Here is a 12,068-nt window from a genome sequence, read left to right as displayed (position 1 = left end):
TCTTGTCATATAACTTAAGAACATCCCATGTCTCTTCAGCTATAAGTTGTTTGAGGGCCAGGAGCTTAACTTCTACATTATGTTTTTATGTTTATTCTCCTTAGCATCTAGTGCAGTAACACACATTTGTTAGGCAGTAAATAAATAAATGTTGAATGAATGAGAGAGATTATCTTACTAACAATTGCTTCAAGTGTTATGCTACTTCTTTACACCTTACTTAAGCATGTAATTAACTATCTGTAATGTTTTTAGACATCAGACCATTGGTTATCCTAATATTGATGTTTAATTTTATTTTTCAACTGGAGGCCATTATCCTAAATAATAATAATACTGTTTTTGTTTTGCTAGGTAATGCATGAGTTTGTTGTATTTGATGATTTCAAAATGGATATGCTGCCTACAAAAAAAGAACAAGCTGGACTTTATTAAAGATAAATCGAAGGAAATATTCTGAAGTCCAGACATTTGCCTTTTATATATTAGGAAAATATAATTTAAAATTTATTAATATATAAGGTTTTTAAAGTGGTTAAAATATTCAGATACATTATGGATTAAGAGAACAGGTTCTGAGCTGACAGGACTGAATGGTGATTCAGTGGTCATGGTAGACTGGTTAGATTGCAGAGCTAAACTGAAGATCAGAGGCTGGGCACTGTGGCTCATGCCTATAATACCAGCATTTTGGGAGGCCAAGGAGGGTGGATCACTTGAGGTCAGGAGTTCCAGACCAGCCTGGCCAACATGGTGAAACCCATCTCTACTAAAAATACAAAAATTCGCCAGGTGTGGTGTACACCTGTAATCCCAGGCACTCGGGAGGCTGAGGTGGGAGAATCGCTTGAACCTGGGAGGCGAAGGTTGCAGTGAGCTGGGATCGCACCACTGCACTCCAGCCTGGGTGGCACAGTGAGACTCCATCTCAAAAACAAGCAAGCAAACAAACTCCAGATCAGTAATTACCAGAAAATATGAACAAATTATTATTATTATTATTATTGAGACAGAGTCTCGCTCTGTCACCCAGGCTGGAGTGCAGTGGTGCAATCTCGGCTCACTGCAACCTCTGCCTCCTGGGTTCAATTGATTTTCCTGCCTCAGCCTCCCGAGTAGCTGGGACTATAGGTGTGCGCCACCACACCCAGCCAATTTTTGTAATTTTTTTTTTTTTTTTTTTTTTTTTTTAGTGGAGACTGGGTTTCACCACGTTGGCCAGGATGGTCTCTATCTCTTGACCTTGTGATCTGCCCACCTAGGCCTCCCAAAGTGCTGGGATTACAGGTGTGAACCACTGCACCTGGCCTGAACAAATTATTCGCAGAAAGAAAATTTAAAACATTTTAACCTCCCATTTACAGTAGTTATTATAATATGTACTTTAAAATCATTTTATCTATTCCTTTTATGAACTCTATCAGACAGATTTTATTAACCCATTTTTATAGATACGGAAAATGGAGGTACAGAAAGGTCAAATAACTACCAAAGCCACATATCTAGTCTTTGCACAACAGGTCATTTTGACTTCAAAACTCATGTTTTGAGTCTCTGTGGTATTATATTTTCTATTTTCCAATGCTCAGTATAATTTTTCTGTCCTTCTAGAGCCTGAGTAGACAGGAGTTCCGGCAACTGCTCCAGCAGAACTATGGCCCTGAGCTAGGTTTCAGTGCTGAGGAGATGGAGAACTTGTCACTGTCGATTGAGGATGTGCAGCCAAGGTACAGCAAACTGTTTTGAAATGTCAACGTTGATCAATTATTAATCAAAGCACAATTATTTTCCATTCGACTAATTCTGAATTTCTATTAATTTATCTTTGGCTGCCATTTGCCCCTTTGTTCTCTGTGGTGGAATGGGGTGAAAGGTGGGGACAGAGAATAGTTTGCTAAATAGGTAAGCACAGATGAGATATATAAGGAAATGTTAACTATGTCACTTAGGGTTTACTTAAAGTCTGGTTTTAGTAAGCCTTTTTATCAAGGATCTGGAGAAGTACCTAGTGAAATCTCTGAGTTTATAGATGACAGTAAAGTAAATTATATGGTAGGTGTTTTGAAGGATACAGTAATATGATTTTTCCTCAGGAATTCCCTAACATAGTGCTTAGCATGTGGTTGGCACTCCATAAATACTCAAAACATTAATGGAAGGAGCATATAGCCTACGGTGGAATGCAAATAATTGTAATACAAGGTAGATAATGGTAAGAGCCATAACAGAGTAACAGATAATGTGATAAAGAAATTAAGAGTACAGAGAGACTATTTTTGACTGATGAGGATTCTTTTAGAAGAGTGGACATTTTTATTAACCTCTTCAAGTAACACTGCATTATGTCCAATGGAAATTGAGGCTGTTAGCAATAAAAACAATTAAGGAGAATACATTAAAATTCTATAGCAAACATTAGCTGAGTGAAAAAAGCCAGTCACAAAAGATATATTGTATGATTCCATGTATGTGAAATGGAGTCTAGAATTGATAAATTTATAGAGCCAGAAAGTAGATGGTAGTTGCCAGGAGCTGATAGGAAGGGAGAATGGGGAGTGATCATAAGTGGGGACAGCGTTTCTTTGTTGGGGTGATGACAATGTTCTACAATTAGTGGTGATGGTTGCCCAACTCTGTAACCCACTGAACTGTACACTTTACATGAAGTGAATTTTGTGATATGTGGATTATATCTTAAAAGATGTTATTTAGAAATTCTATAGTAAATCTTAAAATGGAAAGATTTTGAAAGTCTCAATGTATGTGCAGAAATTTTACTCATCTAGGTAATCTACTTATGCTGATCCAATTTGTATCTTTTCCGCTTAGCATCAATATTTTATAGGCTTTTTTACATCGTTGCACATGTATATTTTATTAGCTTTCTGTAAAGTTAAGACTTTCCATTGTATTGCTCTCCTTGAGAAGTTTCGTAGCCTCTTGCCGGCTCTGGATTTGGATAGAAAAGCAATTACTCTAATGCAAAGAGCCTTGGATTATGGTAAACAGGATCTGGATCCTAGTTACGGTCACCAAACAGCTGAGCAACCTCAGGCAAATCTTTTCATTTTTTTGATTCTCAGTTTGCTTGTCTATGAAATGAGGCAGCCGAACTAGATTGTCTTTAAGGTCCTTGCCAACTTGAAAAGTTTCTAGTCTTTGAGGAAAGAAAGAATAGTTGTGACTAGCTGCTGTTTTCTTCTTCTGGTGATTGAATGCTTTTTTTTTTTTTTTTTTTTTTTTGAGACAGAGTCTCACTGTGTCGCCCAGGCTGGAGTGCAGTGGTGTGATCTTGGCTCACTGCAACCTCTGCCTCCTGGGTTCAAGCGATTCTCCTGCTTCAGCCTCCTGAGTAGGTGGGATTACAGGTGCCAACCAATACGCCTGGCTACTTTTTATATTTTCACTAGAGACGGGGTTTTGCCATGTTGACAAGGCTGGGCTTGAACTCCTGACTTTAAGTGATCCACCCATCTCGGCCTCCCAAAGTGCTGGCATTACAGGTGTCAGCCACTGCGCCTGACCTGAATGCTTTCTTTTCTTTTTTTTGAGATGGAGTCTCACTCTGTCACCATGCTGGAGGGCAGTGGCGTGATCTTGACTCACTGCAACCTCTGCCTCCCTGGTTCAAGCGAGTCTCCTGCCTCAGCCTCCCAAGTAGCTGAGACTTCAGGTGCGTGCCACCACACCCAGCTAATATTTTTGATTTTTTTTTTTTTTTTTTTTTTTTTTTAGTGGAGACGGCATTTCACCATGTTGGCCAGGATGGTCTCCATCTCTTAATCTCATGATCAGCCCGCCTTGGCCTCCCAAAGTGTTGAGATGACAGGCGTGAGCCATCATGCCCGGCCGGCCTGAATGCTTTCTAAGAAAGTGTGTGGCAGGATCCTCATTCTCTCTTCTACTTCTTTTCCTGTTCTTCAGTCTCTGAAAGAAGCAAATCTGTTTCAAACCTTTATTTCCTCAGTTCTTCCATTTTCTTCCTCTTTATTTGCAATCTCTCCTTCCTTCTTCCTCCTCCTTTCCTCTCTATTTTTCCACATCTCACCTCCATCCTGTTGAGCACCGGAAATTGGATCAGTTGTGCTCCCATTGTATTTCATAGGTTTTCCTTTCTTTTTGCTCCTTGAGAAAGGGAAAGCAGATCCCAGGACATTTATGATAGTATTGGCCATATGATCATTTGACAGCTGTTTGTTAAACCTTGTTCTTAGGGCTGGGGAGAGTGAGGAGGCAGGAGTGGCCAATGGACTTAGGCTCAGACATCTTGAGTGTCCACTTCTGGGAGGGCTTCAACATTTCAGCTGGGGCTGAGTCAGAAGGAAGGAGATACAAAACTGCCTTCTTGTGCGGCCTAGTATCTAACTCAAACATGTACTCTGTACCTGAAATTTAAATGAGCAATTTTCAGTTGATTAGTTACTGTGATGGCCATTTGTACTTTGTTAATTTTTTAATGTTTTTGAGATTTACGGAATCTCATGTGAGTGTATCTTGTTTTCAGAAATGATATCAACTTGCATGTAATTTAAGAAGACAGCCTTGTTACAAGTAGACATTTATTTGTTATGTTACAGTAATCCATTTTTATCAAACTGTTTTATCATAGGAAATGACCTCAATGAGGAGACCAAATAATTTATTTGTGTAGAGGTGACCTTATATTTCTATAATGATGTGTTTCTTACAGAAGTCCAGGAAGAAGCAGCTTGGATGACTCTGGGGAGAGAGATGAAAAATTATCCAAGTCAATCAGTTTTACCAGTGAATCAATTAGTCGGGTTTCAGAAACAGAGTTATTCGATGGAAATTCATCAAAAGGAGTTAGTATATATCCCTTTTAAAATATATCTGATACTGTCATATCCTAATCAGAATACAAGATAAATAAGGATACAGTATACAAAATGTTAAAAATAAGAGATCACGCTCCTACCTTATTTTAGGTAAAAGTTTAAAGTCTGTTAAGTAGCAGAGGTTATGTGGGAAAATATGTGGTTTTGTTCAGAGCTATATAAAAAGCAGAGCTACCGAGCAGTTTTACCTGAGCATCAGTCTGTAGGGGGATTAGTATCATTAAAAGAATAATAAGATGGAGAAATTTGTAAGTAGTAGAATTTTCCCCAGGGAAAGAACTGTGTGTGCTGTAAAGAATCTGTTTTTTTTTTTCTTTCCTTTCTTTCACAGAAGGGAACAGCATGGAGAAAGAATCTGTTTTGAAGGGAGAGATGAGCCCCTGAGCAGCATGCTTGAGTAACAGTAGCTGCTTTTTAAGCTTTTTAAGCAGGCAGGTCCAGTTAACTACTAGGCATTATACTCAGTTACTTAGTTTCTTCTTTTATTTTCTCAAGTATCATTGTAAGCACATCGGTTTTATTTATTTATTTATTTATTTATTTATTTATTTGAGATGAGTCTCGTCTTGGAGAGGCTGGAGTGCAATGGCGTGATCTCGACTTGCTGTAACCTCCACCCCCTGGGTTCAAGTGATTCTCCTGCCTCAGCCTCCCAAGTAGCTGAGATTACAGGCACGCTCCACCACGCCTGGGTAATTTTTTGTATCTTTAGTAGAGACGGGGTTTCATGATGTTGGCCAGGCTGGTCTCAAACCCCTGACCTCATGATCCACCTGCCTTGGCCTCTCAAAGTGCTGGGATTACAGACGTGAGCCACCATGCCTGGCCAACACTTCAGTTTTTTATTCCAGTGAGCTTCAATCACTTGCAGTCATTATTTGATTCTCAGTTTGCACCCTCTGCCAATGGGAGCCTCTTCAGGTTGGTTCCTTTGGTCTTTTGAAATGACCAGTATCTTTGATGATGTCCTTTCTTTCTGGCACAACAATATATTCTAAGCACATTTTGTATGTTTTCTGCCCCAAACCCTTTTCTTAATGAGCCATAGATTTTCTTAGTGAAGAATGGTATTTAGAAACCATATTCTGAGTACTAGGAGTGCTCCTACTGCAGAGCTTTTGTTCTGTTGATTGGGGATGCAAGTTTGGGGGCAGAGCTGAATTTCTTTATTTAGAGCAGGGCTTTGGCTTCAAATCATACCTCTGCCACTTGCTAACCGTATAAGTTAAATACTTAACCTTTGCTTTTCTTTTCTCAACTGTAAAGTAAGGATTATACTTAATAAGGTCTTTTTAAATAAGAGTTAAATAAATTAGTATATATGAAAATACAGTCATGCTCTGCATAATGATGTTTTGGTCAAAGATGGACTGCATATGTGGTGTTGGTCCCATAACGTTTTTGTTTGTTTGTTTGTTTGTTTGATATGGAATTTCACACTTGTTGCCCAGGCTGGAGTACAGTAGTGCAATGTCAGCTCACTGCAGCCTCTGCCTCCTGGGTTCAAGTGATTCTCCTGGCTCAACCTCCTGAGTAGCTGGGATTACAGGCATCTATCACTATGCCTGGCTAATTTTTTATATTTTTAGTAGAGATGGGGTTTCCCCATGTTGGCCAGGTTGGTCTCGAACTCCTAACCTCAGGTGATCCACCTTCCTAAGCCTCCCAAAGTGCTGGGATTACAAGCGTGAGCCACTGTGCCTGGCCAGTCCCATAACATTTTAAGGGAGCTGAAAAATTCCCTTGCCTAGTGACGTACCATCATAACATGGTAATGCAATGGGTTGCTCACATGTTTGTGGTGATGCTGGTGTAAACAAACCTGTGCTGCCAGGCCTATAAAGGTATAGCACATACAATTATATAAGTACATAATACTTGATAATAAAATAATAAATCATTATTTTAGAGTGTACTCTTTCTACTTCTATATACAAAAAAAGTTCACTTTGAAACAGCCTCAGGCAGGTCCTTCAGGCGGAATTCTGGAAGAAAATATTGTTATCATAGGAGATGACAGCTCCATGCATGTTACTCTCCCTGAAGACCTTCTAGTGGTACAAAACGTGAAGGTGGAAGACAGTGCTATTCATGATCCTGATCCTGTGTAGGCCTAGGCTAACGTGTGTGTTTGTGTCTTAATTTTTAACAAAAAAGTTTAAAAATAAACTAAGAAAAAATTAAAAATAGAAAAAAGCTTTTAGAATAAGTAAAGAAAGAAAATATTTTTGTACAGCTGTCCAATGTGTTTGTGGTTTAACCTAAGTGTTTTTTACAAGAGTCAGAAAGTTTTTAAAAATTTTAAAGTTCATAAAATAAAAATGTTATGGTAAACTAAGCTTAGTTTATTATTGAAAAAACAATTTTTTTGTAAACATATTGTAGCCTAAGTGTACAATGTTTATAAAGTCTGCTGTAGTGTTCAGTAATGTCCCAGGCCTTCACATTCACTCACTACTCACTCACTGACTCACCCAGAACAACAGAACTCAGTCCTGTAAGCTGCATTCATGGTACAAACAGGTGTACCATTTTCTAAATCTTTTATACCATGTTTTTACTGTACTTTTGCTATGTTTACATATGTTTAGATACACAAGTACTTCCCACCATGTTACATTGCCTACAGTATTCAGTAGAGTAACATGCTATCCAGGTTTATAGACCAGGAGCAATAAACTATACCATATAGCCTAGGTGTGTAGTAAGCTATACCATCTAAATTTGTTAAGTACACTCTATGACAATGGCACAACAATAAAATCGCCTAATGATACATTTCTCATAATGTATCCCTGTCATCAAAGCAATGCATGACTGTACTTAGAATAGTTCCTAGCACACATTAAATATCCAATAACCGTAAGCTGTTATAATTGAAGGTGAATCTGCCTGTGATCAGTAATGATCCTTTTCCACCCTCCCCCAAGGAACTTCCAGTATCTCCTCTGAGTAAATGTTGGGAAAACATTGAATGAAAAGATATTTATGTGGAAGGCCAGCATGTTACCAACTTGTTTTGACCAGTCATGCATCTACCTCAGTCTGGTTTTGTGTTATGGGTTTCTTGCAAAACTTATTCATCTAGAGACCCTTAGTGACTTACTACTGGTGCAAGGGAAGTGAATAACTTCATGCTTTAAGATCGATCATACATTCATTGGTGTATAGATGTTTTCAGGTTATAGAATACAAGTAGTATAGAAGTTTAGCCATTTTTTTTCTGTTTGCATTCAAGAACCATGTGATGAGATTCTCAGATATCTACAAGTATCGTATGTCACTTGCTTTGCCTCATTTTCACTTCTAACAAAGTTGGAAATAACAAAAAGTCAAGAATAACTTTTTTCCAAGAAAATATGTTTTTAAGTTATAAAATTAATACTCTTTGTAAAACTTCACGAAATTTTTAGAGTATACAAATAAATAAAAGTCATCCAGATATCAACCACTGAAAGATAGTGACTCTTACTTTTCCTATAAACATCTATCTGTATTCTTTATAGTAGGAAATAGAACTTAATTAGCAACAAGAGGAGAAGCATAAGTGTGGAGCTATAGAGAAGTGTACTTTACTTAGCATCTGTTAAGGGGTCCTTGGTTTAGCTAAATAGGCATTTGCTATTTGCTTTGTAGTGTGGAACTCCCAAATAAATCAAGTCTTGATTTTAGCAATAATCTCTGCTTGAAGAATCAATCTTCTGACTAGGGTAATATAATCCTTTAATAAATTGTGTCCTGGGCCCAGTTGTTATTCTGCTATCTGGGTGGCCATTGGAAACCTGTATCCTCCCTGGAGCTGATTCTGCTACTTAGTGCTTCTCAGGGGTCTCATGGGACAGGAAGTAAAGTGCTCTCTTTCATCTGTGTACACAGAGAAAATGCAAGAAAATATTCTGTGTATCGTTTATATAGACTTTTTGTATTATTCCACTAAGTCTGATTATAATACAGTACTATTTTACTTGAATACTAACATAGCAATAGCATCATACTTTAATGCCTAACATTAAATTTATTGTAGAGATGATCATCTTTATTAAACCATCCCAGAAAGTATAGATAGCATCATATATTAAATACATCTTAATGCCTAATGTCTTAGTCCCGTTGCAGCAAAGCCAATTGTGTTTTTATGAGTTTGCTATGAAATTAATTTGTTTTAATCTTCTCTCTCCCACTGTACTCATGTGTGACTTTTATCTCTCTATTTTCTTTCCATTTCCCCGTTAGGTCTTGAGAGATGGGTGAGTTTTCTTCCTTGAGATGATGGGGCAGGCATTGACTGGGGAAGCTAACTGGGTTTGGTTCTTCTCCCTTGTCTACCCTGAAGAATGGATTGTTCTATTATTTTTGTCCTTTGTCCCCTTTTCCTTCTGCATAAGTGACTTACATGATCTGTGAAGCTCTTTTTCTATGATGTTTTTCATAACCTTGTTTATTATTGTGTAGGATGACTTTAGAATGGTGTATATTATTTACTCATATTTTATGGACTGACATTTAAAAGCATTGGAAATGTGATGCGAGCGTAACAAACAAAATGCTGTAAATATTTTTCAAAGCGCAATATTTCAAAGTATGTTTAATATTAAAGTTCTCACTGCAAAATCTAAGCTAAATCTGTTTTTTATTTTGAAACTGGATTGTTTACCTTTTAGGGATTAGGCAAAGAGGAGTCCCAGAATGAAAAACAGACCAAAAAGAGTCTCTTACCAGCTTTGGAAAAGAAGTTAACTAGAGTGCCATCAAAGTCACTGGACTTGAATAAAAATGAGTATCTTTCTCTGGACAAAAGCAGCACTTCAGATTCTGTTGATGAAGGTAAAGAATTGCTTATAAATTTTATTAAAATTTCAGTTATGTCTTTTTATGTTTATCTTTGTAATAGGGGTGTGCGGATTGAGAATTTAGTTTCATTAGACACAGTCTCACCCTATAAAGAACCAAAAAAAGGAATGGAAGCTTATAGAAAATAGTAGAAAGAGGCTGTTAAATCTAACGTATTCCACTGTCTTCAGAAGCCTGGAATCTGAAAAGCTTCTTTGCATTTAGCTTTTAAATGTGGTGTTAATAAAAATTCTGTATGCCCATTCCTACATACCAGGCAGTGAAATATGCTCACACGTCATAGGTACAGTGACATATTATTTCATTTAGGCTATCCCTCATTTTCCTGGTAGGGAAAATAAGACTAAATCTAAAATCATGCAGCTAGTTAACTATGCAGAACTTGAGTTAATGACCAGGTGTCTCCATCCAGTTTTCTTTTTACTTTACTTCAATACTGCCCAAATTATTTTCTTTTCCTCCTTTTTAAAAAAGATACCTTAGCAAGGTTTTTCTAAACCTGTTTTGTGTATAATTATGAAAGCAAGTAGTTATTGCAGGGATGCATTCTGACATGAATATTAATTTAAATTTTTGGGTAGCCTCCAAAAGGAAATAAAGAAGATTCTCGAAAATTCTAGAGAGGAAATCTTTCTCTCTTTAAATGATTTTTTAAAAAGTGTACTCATCAGTGTTACTCAGAACAATACTCAAATATTTTTGTGTGAAGATGCAAGCTTTTGATTGTTGTTATGTTTTAGCATAATGGGATGAGTTTTTGAAAGCAAGAGCATGGAAAGTTCATCATAATGGCTCCTGACTTTGATTTGTTTTTACTGTAGTCAATTTCCATTTAATTTTAGAGGAACATTCTATATTTGAAATTTATTATAAAGATAAATGATAATAATATTCCATATGGCATTAAAAAAAAAACTTATTTGGCTGGGCACAGTGGCTCATGCCTGTAATCCCAGCACTTTGGGAGGCTGAGGTGGGCAGATCACATGGTCAGGAGTTCAAGACCAGTCTGGTCAATGTAGTGAAAACCTGTCTCTACTAAAAATACAAAAAATTAGCCGGGTGTGGTGGTGTGCACCTGTAATCCCAGCTACTGAGGAGGCTGAGGCAGGAGAATCTCGTGAACCCAGGAGGCGGAGGTTGCTGTGAGCCAAGATCGTGCCACTGCACTCCGGCCTGAGCGACAGTGCGAGACTCTGTCTCAAAAAGCAAAACAAAACAAAAAACTTACTTGTTTTTAGAAGGCCAACAGAGATTAAGCTTGATCCTAATATGATGATAAAGAGAATCATGACCCAAAGGCCTTCTGAATTTCAAGAGTATTATATTCTAGATGTTTTTCACATTTTGTATTGTAATCCATTTTGTTTTGTATTGTAATCCATGTGTACATGGGGTCTAGAGTGGGCTAAACAAATAGCAGTCCTTCTTGACCACCCTGGTGGTAACAAAATTGGGAAAGAAAATGAAGAGCAAGTCAGATAGAGGCCAAAATATCACCTTTTATACTAACAGTAACAAAGTCAGCGGATGTCAGTATGTGTGAAAGATAAGTGGGCTGCTGATGGAGCTGAAGAATGAGGTGGACTTACCTATCAATCACAGGCAATGTTCAACCTCTTCCCCCGCTGGAGGGACGATCCCCCCTGGAGGAGAACCAGCTTCTGTGGGCACCTAGATCCAGAAGGAAGGACAGAGGTGTGACAAGCCTACCCAGCATCCTCCTTCCACATTTACTAACTGTGCTAGTAGCTCAGGCTGCCATAACAAAATGCTACAGATTGGGTAGCTTTAACAATAGAAATTTATTTCATATAATTCTGGAGGATAGAAACCCCAGATCAAGGTTTGGCAGAGTTGGTTTCTGGCGAAGGCTCTCTTCCTGGCTTGCCACCTTCTCACTGTGTCTGCACATAGCCATTCCTTAGCACATGTGCACGGATAGAGGGGCAAAGTGTGAGGGAGGAGCAGGGGGCAACAGACACACACACACAAAGAGAGAAAGAGAGCGTGCATGAGCAAACTCTCTGGTATTTTTTTTTTTTTCTTTTTGAGACAGAGTCTGGCTCCGTCCCCCAGGCTGGAGTGCAGTGGCATGATCTTGGCTCACTGCAATCTCTGCCTCCAGGGTTCAAGTGATTCTTGTGCCTCAGCCTCTGGAACACCTGGAGTAGCTGGGATTACAAACATGCACCACCACGCCCCGCTAATTTTTTGTAATTTTAGTAGAGAGGGGGTTTCCTCATGTTGGCCAGGCTGGTCTTGAACTCCTGGCCTCAACTGATCCTTTAACCTCGGCCTCCCAAAGTGTCTGGTGTCTCTTCTTATAAGGACACTAATTCTACCAGATATGGGACCCAC

The 12,068-nt window shown here is 38.3% G+C and overlaps 1 protein-coding gene across 4 annotated transcripts in view; it reads left to right on the top strand.

Moving 5' to 3' along the window:
• The window catches only part of GRAMD1C (GRAM domain containing 1C), a 105,506-nt gene that overhangs the window by 55,256 nt on the left and 38,182 nt on the right, over nucleotides 1-12,068 (top strand). For all 4 annotated transcript variants that reach the window (XM_050778792.1, XM_050778793.1, XM_050778794.1 and 1 more), the window contains 3 exons: nucleotides 1,612-1,727; nucleotides 4,691-4,823; nucleotides 9,518-9,680. In XM_050778792.1, coding sequence (XP_050634749.1) covers nucleotides 1,612-1,727; nucleotides 4,691-4,823; nucleotides 9,518-9,680 — 412 coding nt within the window. The remainder of the gene's footprint in view (nucleotides 1-1,611; nucleotides 1,728-4,690; nucleotides 4,824-9,517; nucleotides 9,681-12,068) is intronic.

The sequence above is a fragment of the Macaca thibetana genome, chromosome 2 (assembly GCF_024542745.1).
Source record: "Macaca thibetana thibetana isolate TM-01 chromosome 2, ASM2454274v1, whole genome shotgun sequence".
Taxonomy (NCBI): Eukaryota; Metazoa; Chordata; class Mammalia; order Primates; family Cercopithecidae; genus Macaca; species Macaca thibetana.
The sequence above is the reverse complement of the archived record's forward strand: the minus strand, read 5'-3'. Positions and strand labels throughout refer to the sequence as shown.